General features: G+C 42.9%; 1 protein-coding gene across 1 annotated transcript; it reads left to right on the top strand.

Annotated features, from left to right (window-relative positions):
• The first annotated feature begins 473 nt into the window (after positions 1-473).
• Positions 474-23,150, top strand: RELL1 (RELT like 1). The gene is made up of 7 exons (XM_081875988.1): positions 474-678; positions 12,694-12,921; positions 13,921-13,992; positions 14,906-14,963; positions 15,879-16,118; positions 18,695-18,951; positions 20,004-23,150. The coding sequence occupies exons 1-6, from the start codon at positions 588-590 to the stop codon at positions 18,912-18,914; spliced, it is 909 nt and encodes a 302-aa protein (XP_081732114.1). The 5' UTR covers positions 474-587; the 3' UTR covers positions 18,915-18,951; positions 20,004-23,150.
• Positions 23,151-23,395: the final 245 nt, after the last annotated feature.

Below are 23,395 nucleotides of genomic sequence, written 5' to 3'. Positions count from 1 at the left end.
TCCTGACAGTAAGAGCTGTTTGACAGTGGAATTTGCTGCCAAGGAGTGTGGTGGAGTCTCCTTCTTTGGAGGTCTTTAAGCAGAGGCTTGACAACCATATGTCAGGAGTGCTCTGATGGTGTTTCCTCCTTGGCAGGGGGTTGGACTCGATGGCCCTTGGGGTCTCTTCCAACTCTGTGATTCTATGATTCTATGAAAGTGCTTTAGGGTTACAGTTGCTGCACTCCTCAGTCGAGCAAAGTCACTGCCTGGGACTTTGCTCGCTCGGCGCTGCAGCCTCGCGGCGCGAGAGCGCCTGACTGGACAGCGCCCGACTGAGGCAAAAGCCGCCTGCTCGCCTCCAGCTGCCTTTTCCACAGTGAAACTCCGCCTTCCCCTCAGCCTTGCCGAAGAGCGGCGCCGTCACCGCGCATGCTCAGTCCTCTTTCCCCCCTGGGGGGGGGGAGGAATGGAGAAGAGGTGGGCGGAGCCTCGACGCCAGAGCCGCGCCCGGGCGGACTGGGGGAGATTTGCTGCGCGCGCCGCAGACGCCCCAGCAGCCCAGGCGCCCTAGTGTCCCGGGACGCGGGTGGTCTCCTCGCCCAGGGATGGCTCCTCAAGGACCGGCCGCGACGCCCGCCTACCCGGCTGCTTTCTTCCAAGCCGCGTCCGCCCAGGCGGGCAACCGCTCGGCTCCCGGTGGGTGCGGAAAAGGCTTCCTCCTTCTGGGCGCAGACTTTATATTTTGCATTTTGGGATGGGGAGGTGTGGGGTGCAGTTGCATTTTGCCCTCCATCGTGGGGGCCTCTCTTTCTCTTTCCCCCGTGAATCTCCGTTATTCACCTGCTTTTCTTCCAGCACTTCCCAACTTGCTGTTGATTAATTTTTTATTTCCACTCCCGCCTGACTTTTGAAGCCCTCCCTCCAGCCCCGCTCCCTCTCTTACTCCTTGCTTAAGGTTGGCGCCACCTTTTTTGTTACTAATTTTCCCAACTGGGCCATCCTGTTATGCAGAAACTAAGCTTTTCCTGGCAGATTAGCAAGCAGAAGCTTATCCCTTAGGTGGATCTCAGCTGCTGTATGTCAGGCTGCTGTAAACCCACATCAATGGGGCAGTGGTGTGTGTGTGTGTGTGTTTTAAATTGCACGTCCGATTCTAGTTCAGTCTTTTTCTTTATAGGTTTTTTTTCTTTCTTTCCCCATAATGGTTCTTCCTCAACCGGAAAATAAATACATGATCTCCAAGGGTTGGGCTTGTTACAACCTCCGTTGTGCAAAATGACAACATCTGGTTTCGGCCGCTGAGCAATCCTATCCTGAGTTCAAGTTCATTTCCAGAGGCTATTTTGACTCCCAGCCAGCTCAGCTGTGACACTGTGCTTCAGGGCATGTGCAAAGAGCCGCTAGGCTTTCTCCAGATAACCACAGCTGTTCTTGCACTCTCTAGGATTAAGAATTTGAGACTGGTGGACTCTGCCTCACTTCATAAAAGGAGTCGAGGTGATATATACAGAACAATCGGCAAAATTGATAGTAGACTATGCCTCACAGGTCGTTGTATTTTTCATTCTTTTTGCAACCGATCACTGGCTTCACCTAAATCTTTGTTCCAAAGAAATTATTCATCCAGAAATAGCACTTTGGTGTCTTCGTTCCCCAGCCCCCTATTGCAATCCTCCTGCTGTTTCTTGCTGTGTAATTACTTCTGAATAATTTCAGTTATCCTCATCTTATTACCAGATTTACAGTGAAATAGTGCCAGATGCCACTGTGAGCCCACGTTACAAGATTCCTCCACGGGAGGCACTTATTTGTAGGAATACTAGAGTGTAAATTTATGTGTAAATCAATTCTCTGCAACAATACCACATGTATGCATTTTTCTGTATGCAAGGAAGTTCCAACTGAGTGCAATGAAACAGATTGCTGCATTTGGGAATACTGTCACTCAGATTGCATGCTGATTCCTTAACGTACAGATTTTTTTTTTGTAATGCCTCCGTTGACTTTCCCTCAGTCAAAAGTTCAGTCCACTTAATTGTGCCCCACTTAGCTAGTGCATGTTCAAGATAACTAAAAAGAAATTACATAGCTGCTTTATTTTATGTGTTAACCACCTTTGTGAACGTACTTTGAAGGGTAGTTAATAGTTGTAAATTTTATTATGTTTATTAATATATTTGTACGTGGAGCTGTGATGGAAAGATAGTTCAGTGAAGCAGCTGCAGAACTGGGTTGGTAAATGGTGGCAGATAATCTATGTTACTATAAAGTAAAAAGTAGCCATTAGTGTGTCCCTCCTTTAGTATTTTTAATTCATTTCTGCCCTCTATCACCTTTTCAAGTTCTCTATTTTACAGGATACTAAGTCACAATGGTTGGAATCTGTCTGCTTTCATAACTGTCATTCTTTCCTATAACAGCAATAGATCATAGAACTGTGACTCATTGGTGTTGTGTTATGGAGGATTAAAACGGTTACATTCTTTGGTTAATTAGTTTTTTGGGGATGGGTTAATTTAACGAATACTTTTTGTGATTTGCTGATAGTGTACTATGTTGCTGAAAATCAAGGGTAGTTTCTGTCTATCTGTCACTCTCTTGCAATCTGCTAATTCTCTGTCCTGGATCTTAGACACAACACTGGTTTTTGGAATAAGGAAATCTGGCCTTGGAGTACTTACATTAAAACCCAAACACTATTAAATTGTCTCATGTACAGCTGTTCCTTCTCTACGATCTCCCTTACTTTCCCCCATCCTCAGTATTTTGAGCTTCCCTGAGCTATTTACTTGTAGTACGCAGACTGTGCAATGAGAGCCTACTTATGGGCTGAAACTGTGTTGGGTTTTGGAAGGTGAAAATGAAACTGTTCATTGGCTGAGTTACATTGGAAGTTGTTATTGGAAATCTGCAAAACTTTTTCTGTGGACTGATGTGGTCAGGGATCGCACAGATTGTTAAAAAGTGATTAAACTGGAGCTCATGCTTTTATTGTGGGTATCTCGTATGACTGTATTGACATGAAGACATTTCCTGTACTTTAAAAGAAGGAGCTTATGTTATATGTATGCATGTACCTGGCACATACATTTTTAGACTAAGGTTTCTTTTTAAAAGTCTGCTACAGTTGTTTCAAATGTATATAACTGAAAAGGCAGCTTCATCAAATAGCTCAGTCGGGTCATGGGTTCAAGCCCCAAATTGGGCAGAAGATTCCTGCATTGCAGGGAGTTTTGAGTAGATGACCTTCGTGGTCCCTTTCAATTCTACAATTCATTGATTAGATGATTCTGTATGAGGGATCTGATCTGCCACAAAATGTTGCAGTTTGAAGTTTGCCTGCCAGCCTGGCCTTTTTTCAGGGCATTGCATTATATTTCTCCCCCAAACCCAGTTTTTCTATTTTTAGTCCTCACAACAGACACTTGACATTCTGAGCATGCTCAGTTGTTGTTTGGTTTTCTCCCAAATTAGGGTTTTTTTCCTGAAACGATTTCTATTTCTGTAATGACTTGGGCTCTCTCAGTCATGCTGAAAGCTCCTTGCCTTATTTCGGCTATATAATCATATTATTATTATTTTCTGTACCACTTTATATTTTAAAGAAGAAAAATCTCAAAGCAGTTTGCAACACATCAAAACATCAAACAAAACAATCCAGAATAAAACAAATTTAGAATGAAAATTATTTCAATGAAAATATTTTAGATCTTTCTCTAAGTGACATTTGGCTTTCCTCATATTTATTTACCTTATCAGAGCACTCTAGGAAGCCAGTGTGGTGTAGTGGTGAGAGGGCTGGACTCAGACTTGGGAGATCGGGGTTCAAATCCCCATTCAGTCAAGAACATGGGTAGGCAAACTAAGGCCCGGGGGCCAGATCCGGCCCAATCGCCTTCTCAATCTGGCCCGCGGATGGTCCAGGAATTGGCTTGTTTTTACATGAGTAGAATGTGTCCTTTTATTCAAAATGCACCTCTGGGTTATTTGTGGGGCATAGGAATTAGTTCATTTTTTCCCTTCAAAATATAGTCTGGCCCCCCACAAGGTCTGAGGGACAGTGGACTGGCCCCCTGCTGAAAAAGTTTGCTGACCCCTGGTCAAGAAGCTCACTAGGGGACCGTGGGTCTGTCCCAGTCTCTTATCCTACCTCACAGGGTTGTTGTAGCAAGGAGTAACTCAGGAGGGTGTGAACCATGCAGTGCTTTTCCCCCTAGTAAAATAGGTGCCAGTTCTCACCATGAAGTTGTTGCAGTGCCACACTTTTTGACAACAAAAAAGGAGATGTGCCAGTACTTCATACCCTTAGAGTACTCTCTGGGGGGAAAAAGGACTGTATATATGGGATATAAATCAATAAATAAGCTTCTGTTTTTTTTTTTTATAGAATATTTATTAAAATTTTCAAAAAATAATACAATGTAAAATAAAAAGAAAAAATAACAAAAATACAAAAATAAAAACAATTAAAAACACATAGAATTTCCATTACTTATTTTCTTTTAACTTATTTTCCAGACCTCCTCATACCTCCCTTTTTTGTATTCCAATTCAAATTGTTAGTTCAGCAAATCTTCACCATTAGTTTTTGCTTATTTCTAAACCTTTTTTTATATTCTCTTGAGCATTACAGCTGGAAACCACTTAATTTCTGTCCAACATCATTCTAACATTCCTTAATCTTACAATATTTCTGTAAATAGTCTTTAAATTTCTTCTAGTCTTCTTCCGCCGACTCTTTTCCCTGGTCTCGGATTCTGCCAGTCATTTCTGCCAGTCCCATATAGTCCATCACCTTCATCTGCCATTCTTCCAGAGTGGGTAGATCTTGTGTCTTCCAGTATTTTGCAATAAGTATTCTTGCTGCTGTTGTGGCATACATAAAAAAAGTTCTGTCCTTCTTTGGCACCAATTGGCCGACCATGCCCAGGAGAAAGGCCTCTGGTTTCTTCAGAAAGGTATATTTAAATACCTTTTTCATTTCATTATAGATCATTTCCCAGAAAGCCTTGATCCTTGGCCACGTCCACCATAGGTGAAAGAATGTTCAATAAATAAGCTTCTGCTTACCTGCTTAAGAAAGCTAGAGGAGCCGGCCAGCCAGCCAGCCAGCAATGTCAGTCGCCATCCTGGCATCCAGAAATCTCCATGTGGTTGCAATTGGACCCATGCCAGTCACAAAACATGCCTACACCTGGCTAATTTTGAACACTGCTGTTGCCATTTGTTCTGATTTGGTGGCAAACAGCAGGTTTTCCTGGGAAAGTGGAAAGTGACTGGACAAGCCTTTGGACTGAATCTGTATATTCCAGGAATATACATGTTCCTTTACCTTTTTTTATTCCAGGAAGGTGTTTAGGGTTCTTGGAACGACGATCAGGAAAATGATTCTGTTTCCATTCTCCATCCTAATGAAAGTTGATTGGAATAAAAAGTGTGGCACTTAATAGTTATAGCAAGAAGGATAGCATTTCTAACTGGGCCTACCCTCTCTGGTTCTCCTAACCATGAATTAAAAATATTTCTGGGACAAGTGAGGTTGAATGAGAAGCAGTAACTGGTGGTGGGGAAAAACCAGGCCTTGTTTTCCTTAGATAAACATGGAACTACATACTGACTGCTTGCTTGGTGTCAAAATAGAGTTTTGCCCTTTGAAAGCAAACACCAGTAATTTCTAACAAGCCAGTGTGTGATTCTCAGGTTCATTTCAATTTTCTACTCCTTTATATTCAAGAATGAGGCGCTGAAAAATGTTGCTGTCTTTTTTAGCCTTCAGCTTTGCTCTTAAGTTTTCTTGGCATAGTTTGATCTAATGATATTCTGCAGGGCTGATATATTTCATAACATGCTCTTTTCGTTGTCGTAACCAGAATTTTGTTACGTTTGAAAGAAGAGCAGGATTTAAATAAAGCAATAAATGATTGGCCCACAATTAGTATGTTATGCATATGGCTGCTGAAACTGACACATGTTTAAATAGGAACTTGTTGTCCTTCTATGTACACATTTTGCATCAATCTACAGTATGCTCATTAATTTATTTTTTCATTAGGTACTTTGTCGCAAAGGAGTGCATCTCAGCAGCAGCGGGAGAGGGGAATGTGTGGTGCATTCTTTTTGCATTTGTTAAAAGCTCCGTCATTGCTTTGAAACTTTTGTAAAGAATCCTCGTCATGGAGAATTTATTTTTTGGTCCCATAAAATTATTGCATGTGCACGACAGATTTATGTACTGTGCTGGAACAGGATGTTTTAAGATGGGAAACTATCCATTATGTGATTAAAAAAAAAAATCTATTGGCAAACAATATTTTTTTAAAAAATTGGAGGCTTTCTTTCAATAATAAGAGGACATGGAAAATTAGGAACAGCTTGATTTGCAAGGTTATTAATGGGGCACATGCCAGAAAATATGTGTCAGTTTATGATTAAGCGCTCTACATTGTAATTCTACAAAAAGCTGATTTGAGGTTTTTTTAGTGGACAAGTCTAGTCATATATTATGCCCACTGGCTTGCTTTGTTCACCTGAAATTTCATGCATGCTTATAAGTTGATGGTTCTAATATATTGCCATCAATGGGTTTATTAGGACAGGCTTGATAAGCTCTGTTCCACTTTTATAAACTATATGGATAATCATGTGGATCCTCACCTCTCTGTACCACATCATGGGAGAACGTGGGTGGGTGTGAATGCGAATTTACCTGTGGATTGTGTTGTGTGGTGATCCTTGGAACAAGAAAATACCTTACACATTTGTATGTACATCACCTTTCAAATCATATTGTAAATGTGTTGGGTTTGAATTGTGTTATTGTTTAAAAACCTTTAAATAATTACAGGGTTTTTTTTTGGGGGGGGAGAGCAATGGGTTGGATCCAAAAGTTCCCTCCTTCCAGTGGAAGTCTTCTTATGTCAGAAGAAGGGATCCTTTTTATCACCCGTTGGGCATGGTGCTTTACAATTATTGTTATTGTTATTGTTATTATTATTTATTGTTTATACCCCGCCCATCTGGCTGAGTTTCCCCAGCCACTCTGGGCGGCTCCCAATCAAGTGTTAAAAACAGTACAGTATATACAAACTATTTGATGACAGGTCCCTGCCCTGAGGAGCTTACAGTTTAAAATTTTACCGTGGGAAAAGAACCAAGGAAGGTGATGGAAATGGTAGGTGGGATAAACAGGGTGAGTGCACATTTACTTCATTTGCCAGGAGACTTCATGGACAGGGATGTATCTGGATATAAAAGCAAAGAGATAATCAGGTCAGTGGGGAACTATGAAGAACCATGAAACTATAAATGAGGTGCTTGTGCTGGATCTGGGAGTGAACAGGGTATTAGTGCAGGTGCTTATGTAGAACAATTGTGGTTGGAGTGGTGGCTGAGGCGAGTGATTATGGTAGCTGAATTTTGAATAGACTTGGCGGCTGGAACGAGGGGAGGAGAAAAACCAAGCTTGGCCTTTTCACTTGTGGCAGCGTTAAAAGAATTGATTGCACAGAAATAAAATTAATGAAGGATAGTATCATGAAGACCTAGGGAACAAAGAGAGTTAGGCAAGTGATAACTTTGATCAATTATCAAAGGCAGCAGAGAGGTCAGGAAGCAGGAGAAGGAGGCTATAGGCTGCAGAGACCCTTGGATTTACCAGTGAGGAAATGGTTAGTGGTTCCTGTGAATGGTAGAAGCTACATTGCAGGGAGAGAACAGCTAACAGGGAGAGAAAAAGTTGAGACAGCAGGGGCAAGCAGCACATTTCTGTGGAGGCAAAGGACAGAAGAGAATTTGAATGGATAGCTACATAAGGGAGGTTGGGTCCATCTTAACCGTGAAGTCAAGTATGGATAACTTGATTACAATTACCTTTTGAGACTCACCTTACAGCTTTACTTGACCATAATTTCCTGATCCTTAACTTAACCATACAGATGTATTACTTAATCCCTATTGGGCTAGCTAAAGGATGCAAGATGAACTTCAAAGAGAGTTGTGATTTTATGGTTGGTTTATGTTTGTGTGAGAAGGGAAATCTAAATAAGTTCCAAGATTTGCTTTCTCTAAACATCAGACTGATTTCTGCAAATCTTGGCACTAGAATGTATCATTTACTGGATTTTAGCTTTACCTGGTGCTGAGATGGTTTTTTAAAATTGCAAAGTTTTTTTAATATAAAAAAAATCCATCACCTGCAATTTAAAGTGCTACAATCCAAGCGTGACTGTGTTGATTCTACTAGATCGAACACTTTGGCTTCATTTTAGGAAAATTGCTCTCAAAAATTCTCTTGCCTGTGTCAACCTGGTGCCCTCTGGTGGTTGTGAATTACAGTGGGACCTTGGTTCTCAAACTTAATCCATTCTGGAAGTCTGTTCCCAAACCGAAGTTAGTCTGGACAGAGAGAGAGGAACGTTTGGATTTGATATCCCGCTTTATCACTACCCGAAGGAGTCTCAAAGCGGCTAACATTCTCCTTTCCCTTCCTGCCCCAGAAACACTCTGTGAGGTGAGTGGGGCTGAGAGACTTCAGAGAAGTGTGACTGGCCCAAGGTCACCTAGCAGCTGCATGTGGAGGAGCGGGGAATCGAACCCGGTTCACCAGATTACGAGTCCACCGCCCTTAACCACTACACCACGCTGGCTCTGGAGGGGTACCACATAGGCAGGGGCTGGTGTAAGAGGGCTGTCTCTGTCTATATGCATGTTCTTGGCTGGCAGGTGGGAGGCTAATGTTTACTGTTTCTTACTAGTTGATCAGTTTAGCTCCATGTTCATTCACTTCCCTCTCCTGTCTAGAGATGTGAAGGTGTGGAAAAAACAGCCCCCCCTTTCATCCCCCCCCCAGGCCTCTTCTCCCATCATGTATTACTAGTGTTACATCAGATGTAGTCATAGGTTACAGGCTCCGCTAAGCCAGAAATAGTACCTCGGGTTAAGAACTTTGCTTCAGGATGAGAACAGAAATCGCGCGGTGGCAGTGCGGCGGCAGCAGGAGGCCCCATTAGCTAAAGTGCTGCTTCAGCTTAAGAACAGTTTCAGGTTAAGAACGGACCTCCAGAACAAATTAAGTTCTTAACCCGAGGTACTGTTGTACTTAATACCTTATGTTAACTCGGTAATACTTATTAGCACCCCGTAAAATAGGCCACTACTTACACTTTTTATACTCACATAACTCCCCCTCCAAGGTGCTCAGCTATATTTTTAAAAAAGGAGCCATGTTGCAGTTTCTGTTTGGTGTTTAGTGAATCTTGGTGTGTGTGTGTGTGTGTGTGTGTGTTTGTTTTTTTTTTGGAAGAGAAAGATCAGCTTTGCTGAGCGTTGAATAGCGAATTCAGCAGGAACAGAAGCAGTGTGATACGCCTTACATTTTGCTGTTCTGTTAGTAAAGACAAGATCAGTTTCATCAACTATCTTTGTAAAGTCCAAAAGCTGTATTTATCAGGGTCGACTTAAAAATGCACAAAGAAGTGAGAGTTCTTTCATGTCCCAATATTTTTCACCTATCCTGATGAACTTTGGTGAATTCAAAACTCGCTAACCCTACTCTCTTTTAATAAAAAAAAATTGGTACTCCTGAAGATATTAACCACACACTATTAGACCAACATGGCTACTTTGATTTTTTTTTTTTTATCCCTCTCAGGTTTCTCAATACTGCTTATGCATGATTTCAGCCGATTTGGTTAAATTTGGAGCACAAAAGAAAATATACAAATAAAAATGCCAGTAAACATCAAAGTTAAAATTTGCAAATTGATAGGAGCATAGAGGCAAACTCAGCAAACTGCTTCGGTTTTTGTAAGCACCAGCTGCTGTAGAGCACATGCAAGGTTGGGCATTTGATCAGTCAGAAATTAAAATGAAGTCAGCTGTGAATTACAGAAGGACAATTGTTCCAGGAAACTGGGAGATGATCTGGTATTCAGATCTAGTCCATTAGGCAGGAGTGATGAACTCCTATCGTCCAGTGGGTCAGATTATTATCTCCACCCAGCCCTGTGGGCCAACTTCTTCAGGTAGTTAAGACCACTCTCCTGTCCGTCGTCTGATGGTGGTGGTAAGAGGAGGCATGGCTTGTTCCCCGGAGGGAAGTACAGAAGGAGCAGGGCTAGCAGGATTGAGCCCTCTGCTCAACAGCTGATGAGCAGAGGGTTCAATCCTGCTAGCTGGAGGGTTCTGCTTTGCCACTGCCTGGGTGACATGCTGGAGAAACAGTACCCACCAGGATCAATCTACGAAGGTAGTGGCGCCCAGCCTGTGGAACGCCCTCCCATCAGATGTCAAAGAGATAAAGAACTACCTGACATTTAGAAGACATCTGAAGGCAGGGAAGTTTTTAATGTGTGACATTTTGATGTATTTTTAATTTTTGTTGGAAGCCGCCCAGAGTGGCTGGGGAAACCCAACCAGATGGGCAGGGTACAAATAATAAATTATTATTATTATTATTAGCTAAAAACTGTTTAATCCACTGACCGCCTTAAAGTAAAACACAAACATATATCTAGCAGCTATTCACTCTTGTTGCTTTTGTGATAGAACTTATGAACTTATGAGGATCATTTTTCTCACCCTGCGGAAAACATTTCTTGCCGTTTGTCTGCCAGCTTCCTTTTTGTTTTCTGCTTGCAAGCTTCCTCAAGGGCTAGATTAGGAAGATGAAATGACATCATTACTGCTATTAAAGAGCGGAAAGCCTTGTGCCTTTACTTTGAGTAGAACTTCCTCCTGATAGAAGGGGCTAACTTTAGCAAGCTTGCACAGACAGACTTGTGGGTTAGCAGCATGAAATTCTGGCTGACTTTCATCACCTGTCTAATTTAGTTTGCTCCTCATCAACTTAGGTCTCTGAGAGCAGTTTCTTCATATTTTAGTGGAAAAATAAAGATACTTGGTGCTGCAGAAAGTCTCATTTTTGCAATTATAGTCAGTCAGTCAAGGGAACTGTCTCCTCTTGGCTATACAGTGGTACCTCGGGTTAAGTACTTAATTCGTTCCGGAGATCCGTTCTTAACCTGAAACTGTTCTTAACTTGAAGCACCACTTTCGCTAATGGGGCCTCCTGCTGCCCCTGTGCTGCCGGACCACGATTTCTGTTCTCATCCTGAAGCAAAGTTCTTAACCCATAGGTACTATTTCTGGGTTAGCGGAGTCTGTAACCTGAAGCGTCTGTAACCTGAAGTGTATGTAACCCGAAGTACCACTGTACTTCAATATAAACATCTGTTTTGTTACACCTCTGCTCCACCCTAGGCATAGATCTAAACCACTGATGTTGAGAAAAATTGAGGGCACAAGGAGAAGGGGGTGACAGAGGACGAGATGGTTGGACAGTGTTCTCGAAGCTACCAGCATGAGTTTGACCTAACTGCGGGAGGCAGTGGAAGACAGGAGTGCCTGGCGTTCTCTGGTCCATGGGGTCACAAAGAGTCGGACACGACTCAACGACTAAACAACAACAACAACTGCTGAACAGTCTCTGATGTGATTGCACTGTTGGATTCCTTATGTGATTCTGTTTGTCAAAAAGAGAGAGGAACCCAAGGGGGGGGGGAATGGAAGCTACACATCAAAACTACAGTTTTGTCTAGGAATGGCTGTGAATTCTGGCAGCTCTCCTAATTAGCACATTGCAGATGAAGGGAAACCATCGCTATGAATTTCTGTCCACCTGCGGACAGACCGTTTGATCTATCCCAAACATCAGAAGCAAAGCTGGATGTTCAGCGGGAAGTCACATTTGCAAATTTTTCAGAAATTGGGAATATATAAATATTGCTTGGGCTTTACCATTAGAAGCTCTGTGTAAATAAGTGTCTCTGCTGGTACTGTGGTTTTGTGAGGAAGGCATGATTAAATATTAGAGTGTTAGAAATTAAGTGGAGGTATAAAGTAGAAAGGGCTACAGCTTAGCTTCCGTCTAGAATAAGAGAAGAATTCAAAGAAGGTGTGAACTATTCCAGTTTTACTTAAAATGTCACATTTTCTCTTTGTGTACAAAGATAGTCTGGTATAACTTGAAATATTGCATACTACATTGTGGGAATTTCTGAAGCACTCAGAGGCTTTATACAGGCTCAATTTTCTTTCTTTTTTAGCATTTGGAATAAACAAACTGATTTAAAGCTGCTTGTCTGCTTTCATTTCAACTCTTCTCAGCACTTGGCTTTCTTAATTTCACTCCTGTTTCCATGGTGCCTTTGGAGACAGAGGCATGGCTGTGACAATGGTTTTTCCAAGGTTTTCTGGTGCTGGTTGTCATACAGAGTTGCAAACCATTGCTGGCCACTTTTGAACAAAGTAGTATGGTGTGATTGTATGAATTGAGTCAGTACGTTTGATTATATATTTCCACAAGCAAGGCCCGTGTTGATGAATTCATTCTTTTAATGCATAAAAATAATGAAATATGGTAACATTATAATGCAATGCAGTGGATAAATCAAATTTATAATTATGTTGTTAACTCTATAATTATGCTTAAGCAGAACAGCTAAATTAAAGTAATTTAAACAGTTGCATTATAGAATTCAATTTTACTTGCCATCAAAATAAAATACATACTTGGCTACAGGATTCAGGATTTGCTCATTTGGGGAACATTTAGTTTCTGGACTGAGAAGCGCTGTAGAAAGCATAAAATATCAGCATTGCTGTACAAATCCCACTAATTTTGTAGTCTTTCTCCCCCCCTTGTTTTCATAGGGGGCCCTCGTACCTTGGCAAGCCATAGCGCAGATGATGTCGCAAATAAACCTGAAAGTGGATCGTCAGGAAATGGGCAGCACCCCGAATATATTGCGTATTTCCTGATTCCTGTCTTTTTCCTCATGGGACTCCTGGGGGTTTTCATCTGCCATATGCTAAAGAAGAAAGGATATCGCTGTACGACAGAATCTGAGCAAGAGGAGGAGCAGCTTGGGGAAAAGATAGGTAGGCGAGAATGATTTAAAAGACTGGTGCCTGTGCTAATATGGAAATAAGGAACAGCAAGCATTAACTCCATTTTTATAGTGCTTGGATCAGAGGCTCTCAAACTGGTCTATATACCACTGGTGATCTGCAAGCTCTGTTCAGGTGGACCTTGGAAACTTGCAAAACTGTGCTTAACCTTGCAGTTGATTTATTTATTTCCCTGATGACCAGAGCCAGATCATTCAGCAGGTTAGCAAGGTTTTGGCCCAGGGCCTGTGATTTTCATAATATGATACCTGTGTAGTTTACTAATTTCCCATAACTATTTCCTGGCTAAAGGTATTACAGTCGTAACTCTGCTCTTGAACGCCTTGGGAGTCGAACATTCCGGCTCCTGAAAGATCGAAAACCGGAAGTGAGTGTTCTGGTTTTCGAACTTGTTTCAGAAACCGAAGGTCTGCTTCTGCTTCTGCTATTGTTTCTGGCACGCCTGTGCAATCGGAAACCAATCGGAAGCCGTGCCTTGGTTTCCAAACGTTTCAGAAGTTGAACGGACTTCCGGAATGGATTCTGTTCGACTTCCGAGGTACTACTGTATTGCTGAACATAATCCAAGGCCAGAACTGATAAGCATTACACCTGAACTTCACAAAATTGTCCACAAAAACAGGCCATATCCATCACACTGGAAAAGCAAGACTTCGGTTATTAAAATAAGTTATGTGCATACATTTTATTTTTATGGCAATAAAAGTAGTCTTACCTTTCACTCTGAGTAAATTTCATCAATATGTCAAATGGTAAAATTAAACAGTGCATCTTATGATAAACAGCAAAGTAAGGTTAGATAAGGAGGAAAACATGGCATTGTTGCAATTTTCCTATTCCTCCCTGCTCAGGGAGACATTGCTCCCCACCCCAGCCACCATAGCTTTAACTTTACCAGATTCTTTACATCTCCAGTCCTGGCTGGTTATTTATCCAGCCCACAAGCCGAATCTTTCTTTCTCTTTCCAGAGCTGAACGAAAGTACGAATGATAATGGTGACACCGTGGGGAAAATAGTTGACTACATTATGAAAAATGAAGGTATGCGATACGGCTATTTAAAAAATATGAATGTGCAGATAATGAGGAGCCTCTGTCCTACAGCCTCCCCTCCTCACTATGCCTCCCATCTGCAGAATTTAGGCTCATTTTTATTAAGTTTCCTTTGGCTCCAGTTGGAGGCATCAGTTAGACATGTATCAGCAGCCAGAGGAGAGGGGGAGGAATATTTATGAACCACCTCACACCATATGCTGCTAGATCCACAAAGATCACCCCCGGCAATCATTTTTTTCTCTCCAATGCTTTTCTCAATCAAAATGGCTTCAAGATACAGTGGTGCCCCGCAAGACGAATGCCTCGCAAGACGAAAAACTCGCTAGACGAAAGAGTTTTCCGTTTTTTTCAGGTGCTTCGCAAGACGAATTTCCCTATGGGCTTGCTTCGCAAGACGAAACGTCTTGCGAGTTCTTGCGAGTTTTTTTTCTTTTTCTAAGCCGCTAATAGCGCTAAGCCGCTAATAGCCGTGCTTCGCAAGACGAAAAAACCGCAAGACGAAGAGACTCGCGGAACGAATTAATTTCATCTTGCGAGGCACCACTGTATATGTGTAAATGAGAGAGAGGTGGAATGGTGGGGGCCGGGGGGGGAGACCCCTCCCACTTTTTGAACTGCCTCTTATCTCCACCAATATGCAGCCTTTGGAAGTAATGAAGACATTTAATTTAGGACTCTTAATTCACAGCACACACCGTATACACTTTCTCATTCATACATGCCAACGAGATATTTTCCCAAGGATTCAAACTGCTTTGGGGTCAGGAGTAGAACGAAAGTTATTTGCGGCATGTTATCTTATTGATATAAGTGTGCGTAATGTCCAAGTTAGGCCAACCGTGTTCAAAGAGATCAACTCCAAAATGTTAAGTATTTCTTATTTATGTCATTCTTGCAGCTAATGCTGATGTTCTGAAGGCCATGGTGGCAGATAACTCTGTATATGATCCTGAAAGGTAAAAGCTTTTTTTCATTTTATGCTCCACATTCGGTGGAGACAAGATGTTAATGGTTTTTGAGGTTGTTGCAGAAGGCGGTTTGTTTGAAGTTTGCAAGTGCAGGCTTTTTCAGACAGATTGTACTGTAATAGTGAAGTTCTTAAAAGTTTCATATATGTGTCTTTAAAAGTTGGGTGCATGTTACATTAAGCTAGAGACAGCTGCATGTTTTTACAAAAATCCTGTCTGCGTGAGATAATAAATATGCTCGCATATACCTATAATTGCATCATCAATGCATATGGTGCCTCACAGAGTTAAGCTAAGTTTTCTGGGGAACTTTTAACAATTTAAACATCCAACAGATCAGGATAGAGCATGAGGAGGCAAGGAAACATAGGTCAGGTGAAAGAATATCTCTGTTTACACATACTTGAACTTAGGCTGTGTACAGGCACAAACATTTGATGGGGGAGAGCTGTTCTGGAAGCAGACTCACTGTTCAAACCATTTTCCCTCCAGGGTCTCACTCGGGAGAAACTGGCATTGCAAGTTTGTTGAGAAGCCAACTGTGGATTGACTTGTGCTTGTGACAGCACCTGCCCTCCATGGCTGGCATTTTTTTTCCTCCTCTTTAAATAGATATTTTTTTATTGTTGTTATATTTTTCTAAAAGGTGATGAATGTGTACAAGCGGCACTGTAGATTGTTGTTGTTTAGTTGTTTAGTCGTGTCCGACTCTTCGTGACCCCATGGACCGGAGCACGCCAGGCACTCCTGAATTCCACTGCCTCCTGCAGTTTGGTCAAACTCATGCTGGTAGCTTCGAGAACACTGTCCAACCATCTCGTCCTCTGTCCACCACATGTCCACCACCATACCACACTACATTTCTGTCCTGTAACGTTTGTGTTTTTTGCTCTTTAAATATAGCCCTACCAGTCCGACTACGCCAGGCAGTCCAACAAGTCCAGTGTCTCCCTCATCGTCCGGAGGTCCTCAGCTGAAACACACTTGCCGAGGCCGCCATTTGCATACGGTTGGTGGAGTTGCCGGAACGGGTGACTGTAGCCGCTGCAATCAGAAGAGGTGGCACCTGTTCAGTCCAGCTAAAAAAGCCAAAGAACCAAGAAGAGCCCGGCATGGGGAGGTTACAGTGTTGTCTGTTGGAAGGTATGCCCATTTATAATTTCATTTTAGGTGAAACCATGACTTGACTAGAGCCAGTGTGGCGTAGTGGTTAAGAGCGGTAGACTCGTAATCTGGGGAACCGGATTTGCGTCTCCGCTCCTCCACATGCAGCTGTTGGGTGACCTTGGGCTACTCACACTTCTCTGAAGTCTCTCAGCCCCACTCACCTCACAGAGTATTTGTTGTGGGGGAGGAAGGGAAAGGAGAATGTTAGCCGCTTTGAGACTCCTTCGGGTAGTGATAAAGTGGGATATCAAATCCAAACTCTTCATCCAAACTCTTCTTGATTCTCAGTACTGTGGTGGATTCGCAGTTTTGGTGGCGTCCGTGATCGTAGTGCACCTTCACATTTAAACTCTAGTTTAGGGTTGCCATACATCTGGGAAATCTCAGACATGCCTTCTTTTTGGGGGGGCATTCCCATCCGGGGGGGGGGGTTACATTTTAAAGGAAATGCCTGGGGTTTTGGTATTAAAGGTCCATCACACTTTCTCCTTCTAACTTGAACATTTGGGGTGTTGTTTGTTTGTTTGTTGGGTGTGGGCTCAGGCATGGCTTCTGCCAACCCGAGCTGGGGAAAGAGGCCTCAAGCTGTCCTCTTTTTTGCTCTTCAGGATAAGGCAACCCTACGTCTAGTTTAGTTCAACTCCAATGTGAAACAGGCCAGTCTGTCTCTTCAGCAGAAATTGGCTAGCTTCTTTCCTGTGCAGGCTTAGTCCCTCGTAATCCCAGCTGCACAGCAGCTGGAATAAGGCTCCCTTTGTTTGTGGTACTGTCGAGGACGAACTGGTGCAAAAAATGAGTTTGGAAGCTCCATGTGAACGGAGAAGTTTCCCCGTAGGTTTTTGCGTTGGTGCAGGGAACTCTAGGGCATCCTGACTCTGTTGGGAGTCAAGACCCCTTGGTGCAACTGCTTTACAGGAAAAAGCCAAAGACAAATTTCTAGGTGTGTTATAACACATTTGTTTCTGCATGGTTTGTAAGCTCCAGCTTACAATCTACATTCTGATGAAGTCCCATGTTTGTAGTGCTGGTAAGAACGGTGACTAAAGTGCAAAAGAGAGGTGGAGGAATAATATTTAGGGAATGATAACAGTTGAATTATGTTCAGAATTACCGTAGCAGTAGAATGTTTGAGACTCTCTGCTCTGGAGGGACAAATTCTTAAAAGAGCATCCATTAGTTTGTTAACATAGTTACTCTTCTAGAATTTGTAATTGAAGCGCAGCCATAATTTCTAACCGCCTACTTCACATATTGCTTAGATAGTTAATAATAATAATAATTTATTATTTATACCCCGCCTATCTGGCTGGGTTTTCCCAGCCACTCTAGGCAACTTCCAACAAAAAATTAAAAACACAATAAAATATCAAACATCAAAAACTTCCCTAAACAGGGCTGCCTTCAGATATCTTCTAAACGTCCGATAGTTGTTTATTTCCTTGACATCTGATGGGAGGGCGTTCCACAGGGTGGGCACCACTACCGAGAAGGCCCTCTGCCTGGTTCCCTATAACTTCACTTCTCGCAGTGAGGGAACCGCCAGAAGGCTGAACGATGGAGGTGGAGACGCTCCTTCAGGTATACAGTGGTGCCTCGCAAGACGAAAATAATCCGTTCCGCGAGTCTCTTCGTCTAGCGGTTTTTTCGTCTTGCGAAGCAACCCTATTAGTGGCTTAGCGGATTAGCGGCTATTAAAGGCTTAGCGGCTTAGCGGCTAAGAGGCTATTAGCGGCTTAGCGGCTTAGAAAAAGGGGGGGGGAGCGAAAAAAATCGCAAGACTCGCAAGACATTTTCATCTTGCGAAGCAAGCCCATAGGGAAATTTGTCTTGTGAAGTGCATCGAAAAACGGAAAACCCTTTCGTCTAGCGGGTTTTTCGTCTTGCGGGTTTTTCGTCTTGCGAGGCATTCGTCTTGTGGGGCACCACTGTACTGGGCCGAGGCCGATTAGTGCTTTGAAGGTCAGCACCAACACTTTGAATTGTGCTCGGAAACGTACTGGGAGCCAATGTACGTCTTTCAAGACCGGTGTTATTTGGTCTCGGCGGCCGCTCCCAGTCACCAGTCTAGCTGCCGCATTCTGTATTAGTTGTAGTTTCTGGGTCACCTTCAAAGGTAGCCCCACGTAGAGCACATTGCATTAGTCCAAGCGGGAGATAACCAGAGCATGAACCACTCTGGCAAGACAGTCTGCGGGCAGGTAGGGTCTCAGCCTGCGTACCAGATGGAGCTGGTAGACAGCTGCCCTGGACACAGAATTGACCTGTGCCTCCATGGACAGCTGTGAGTCCAGAATGACTCCCAGGCTGCGCACCTGGTCCTTCAGGGGCACAGTTACCCCATTCAGGACTAGGGAGTCCCCACCACCCGTCCGCCCCCTGTCCCCCTAAAACAGTCTCCCAGCAAGACCATCTGTCTTACGTCTTTCAAAGTGATAAGCCCCTCAGTCATTTCAAAACTAATACAATTGTAAATTTAGAGAAACCTTTCCTAATTTTGCAGAGGCGGTAGTGAAATGCTGGATGGCTTTAATAGCTCAGCTTTGTCCCAACAGGTTTAGAGTCACAAAGGTGGAACACAAGTCTGCTTCCAAGGAACGTAAGAACTTGATGTCTGTCAGTGGCATCGAAAGTGTCAATGGTGAAATGCCGGCTACCCCTGTCAAAGAAGCCTCGAAAGAGGCGCCAGTCACACCTGCTGCCAAACAGGTACCAGATGATCGGCAGCGCACACCTGCCAAGCAGGAGGATAGGTCGAGATCTGGCTCAGCATGACAGCTGGACCCAGAAAGTGATGGGAATCCAAGCAGAGGTCAGTATGTTGTCAATTCTGAACATAGGACTTTAAATAATTTATAGGTAGGTTTATAAAACGCAAGATTGCCATGTTTCTGACAAAATTCAGGTCTGTAAAGGATAATATCATTACATAAACTCCAAAAGCATCTTTTGTCTCTAGGTATTAACGTTCTGGGATGCGGGTGGCGTTGTGGGTTAAACCTAGGGTTAAGCCTAGGACTTGCCAATCAGAAGGTCGGTGGTTCGAATCCCCGTGACAGGGTGAGCTCCCATTGCTCGGTCCCTGCTCCTGCCAACCTAGCAGTTCGAAAGCATGTCAAAGTGCAAGTAGATCAATAGGTACCGCTCCGGCGGGAAGGTAAACGGCGTTTCCGTGCACTGCTCTGGTTCGCCAGAAGCGGCTTCGTCATGCTGGCCACACGCCGGCTCCCTTGGCCAATAAAGCAAGATGAGCACCGCAACCCCAGAGTCGTCCGCAACTGGACCTAATGGTCAGGGGTCCCTTTACCTTTATTAACGTTCTGTCTGTGGATATGCATGGAGATAATGGGTGGCATTATCACTTTGATTCAGAGCAGACCTGTTGGAATGAATGGACCTAGCATAGTCATGTTCATTAATTTCAGTGGGTCTACTCTGAGTAAGTGTCCCTTGAAAATGTGAGCACTGAACTGCAGAATATTGATGCTTTGTACGATGATCAAAGTTATTGGGCCAAGTTTAATATTAAAGGAACAACAACCGCAACCACAACCACAACAACAACATTAACATTAACATTATTTATTCTGCTCCCATCTGGCTGGGTTTCTGCCCACTCTGGGCGGCTCACAACAGAATATTTAACAGAATAAAACATCAAACATTAAAAACTTCCCTAAACATTGCTGCCTTCAGATGTCTTCTAAAAGTCAGGTGGTTGTTTATTTCCTTGACTTTTGATGGGAGGGCGTTCCACAGGGCAGGCACCACCACCAAGAAGGCCCTCTGCCAAAGAGATGCACGTTGGAAAATGGCCGTTTGTCCCTTAAATTGAGGCACATTTCTGTTTCTCTTGTCTTGCAGATGGAGGCTTTTGAGAAAAAGCACACACAATAGTTTTGGGGAAAATTCAAAACTGGGACACTGACGTCTCCGAAGAGAAGTATATAAATGCACTAGCGCTGCGCATAATTTTTGTGACTGAATCCATGCAGGTTTTGGTCCCAGGTATTTTAAGTGCTCTAGTAACTAAAATTTTAAGGACAGTTTAGTTATTTGACAAGTTACTGGAGCACAATCAGCAATTTTTATATTTATAAAACATTATGTTTTTCCACTCCGAATAAAGTTGAACTGAATGAAATCCTTCTTAGAAATGACAAACAATAATCAGTTTGCCAAGATGCCTCTGCTGCCATAGTGCAATGTTAAATTGTGTTGTCATGTGTTTGATGTACCAAGGAGCAAAGTCTGATACATTGGCTGTTTCTGTAAGGGAGGTGACCAAAGTCGAGCTATATTTTGCATTTATTGCTAAATGCCAATGATTGCTAAATTAAGCATTGCTTAATTGTATTTTCTCAGTATACTTACACAATTACCGTTTTTGTGCTCAAAGCAACCTTTACGACAGGCTTCCTCAACCTCGGCCCTCCAGATGTTTTTGGCCTACAAGTCCCATGATCCCTAGCTAGCAGGACCAGTGGTCAAGGATGATGGGCGTTGTAGTCCCAAAACAGCTGGAGGGCCGAGGTGAAGGAAGCCTGCTCTCCGATCTCTAACAAACCTGTTTTGGTCATGAACCTTGATAGATGTTGTATTAAATCTCGAAAGAACCCCAAAACACCATATTCTGCTCCTGCAGATTTGGGATTGAATTACTGCGGAGGCAGTTGATGACTTTCTGCATGCATTGGCCTTAAATTATTGTCAATTTTTTTATTGATAATTTTATCTTTTTGTTTGTAAACCGCTATGAGGTTTTTGTATAATCAAGCGGCGTATGAATTTTATGAAACAAATAAACAAATATATATAGAGAGAAATATTTTTACTTTTGGTTGGTGGTGCTTTTCAAGGCAAACTTTGAAGGCAATGAACCTTCTGAAATTCTCCACTAGTGGCATGTTTCAGAGAAGCTGCTACTGTTCATTGCCAAATGGCCTCTAAACTGTGAGGAATATTTTTCGTGATAGTGGTAGGTCATTATCTGGGAAGATAACTGATTAGACTATCAGAGTTAAATAAAACCCTCTTTCTTTTCTTTGCAACAGATTCGCTGTATATACATAACTAATTTTATAAAGATGCCCAGATTAGGAAGCTGTCCACTCTAACAGTAAATAAAATCTTGTCAGCTTGAACCAAGGAAAAGTAGGAGGTTGCAATTCAGAGATTTCTGTTTTTTTGGGAGCACTTTCCCTACCTCTATGTAGTTTAAATTAGGATCTACTAGCTGAAATTGATTATTCATGCACATCAAAAAATTTATTTGTAGCACAATGGAAATGGGCTCATATAAAAGGCGGGAGAAGTAATACTTCAACTTTAACCAGGGCTAAACCCTATAAATGTGTTTCAGGGAGGGGGTTATTGTTTCATTTTCGTTCTTGTTTTTATTACGCGTTTTGTGTTTTTTATCCTGTATTTTTGTGTTGTGAGCCACCACCAGCTCTATGGGTGAAGGGTGGTATATAAATTTAATAAATAAGGTAAAATAAAACAAACCAAAGCCTGTTTTGAAAATGCTGCATGTCGTTTTAGTCCCTCCATTTAAGGTTTAAAATAAAATAGCAAAAACAAAAAACAAACAAACCCAAAAGCCTTATTAACATAAGCATAATATAAGTTCTGTGGGCTTCATAAACCTGAAATTTTATCATAACAACAACACTTAACAGTAATGGCTTCGAAGTAGACGAAAATGTAGGTTGCACTGTATTGTGATAGCTCCCTTAAAATTAGGTATGACTTGGTTAAATAAACAGACCCCTTGCCAGTTATCCAGTACATTTGTCTAGGACTGAGCCGAACAGGAGGAGGAAAGCACTTTTTGCAGAAAACGTTTGCCCCTGAATGAGGGAATGAAGAATACCCCTTACCCCAAATTGGCTATTGGATGTTGTCGCATACCTAAGATTGACAGTGTGGCATAGTGACCTTGCAGTGTCATAATAATTATAGTGCAAATCCAAAGAAAGCGATTGTTTATCATAATTTTGTGAAGCTTGCTCCATAGTTCCTTCTCATGCGTAGACGGTGTCCTTTGGGCTACACAAGGAACCAAACCCATCTCTTTAAAAATGGAGGATATGATGAATTAGTCACACCTACCCATAGGAGTTGATGTGGGTGGCGCTGTGGTCTAAACCACTAAGCCTAGGGCTTGCCAATCGTAAGGTTGGCAGTTCAAATCCACACGACGGGGTGAGCTCCTGTTGCTTGGTCCCAGCTCCTGCCAACCTAGTAGTTCAAAATCACGTCAAGTGCAAGTAGATAAATAGGTACCGCTCTGGTGGGAAGGTAAACGGCATTTCCGTGTGCTGCTCTGGTTCGCCAGAAGTGGTTTAGTCATGCTGGCCACATGACCCGGAAGCTGTACGCCAGCTCCCTTGGCCAGTAAAGCGAGATGAGCGCCGCAACCCCAGAGTCGGCCACGACTGGACCTAATGGTCAGGGGTCCCTTTACGTTTTACCCACAGGAGTTAAGGATCAGGGTGTAGTGTGGGGGTGCCAGGGGTGCCCCAGGCGCACAGTTTTTGAGCAAGCATGGCCAGGTGACCCCACCTGTGGCCTGGTCAGGCTCCTCCTTGCACAGGCGGGCAGGCGGCTCAGCGCAGCCCTACTTTGTTCCGCTGGGGGTGGGATTCCTCCAGCAGTGTTGGTGGCAGGGGCTGGCGCCACCCTGGGTGTTAGCAGCTGATGCTACACCATTGTAAGGGTGGCCTAGGATTTTGGCTTATGCGATTCCTGGTTGGGTAGGATCATTTTGTCTCAGTACAGTGGAACCTCGGTTTTTGAGCGTCTCGGAAGCTGAACAAATCAGAACCCAAACACCGAGAACCCGGAAGTAATTCCTTCCGTTTTCAAATGGCTTCCGAGGCGTGTTTCACAATTTTCCCCATTGAATTTGCTGCCAGCCCATTGCGTCTCGGTTGTTGAACGGTCTTCCAGAATGGATTACGTTCGACAGCCAAGGTACCACTGTATCAGAAATTGCTATTTTATTTTTTTTTAATGGCCAGTAGAGGTGAATAAGGGTTGCTGAGAAAACATTTCACCTTCTGAAAGCACTACATCCATAACAGTCCTGCAATTTTAGTGGAAGGTGTTTTAAAATGCTATTGTGCTTAACAATTGTGTTAGGTATGCAAAAAAAAATGTGAACCCCCAATTCTGGAGCCTAATCTACATGTGGAAACAGGATGCAATCCTACCTGTGAAGGGGATCCTTTGCATCTAACATCTGATTCATC

The sequence above is a fragment of the Podarcis erhardii genome, assembly GCF_964252035.2.
Source record: "Podarcis erhardii genome assembly, chromosome: 9".
Taxonomy (NCBI): Eukaryota; Metazoa; Chordata; class Lepidosauria; order Squamata; family Lacertidae; genus Podarcis; species Podarcis erhardii.
Note: the sequence above shows the minus strand (reverse complement) of the source record. Positions and strands in the feature narration are given on the sequence as shown.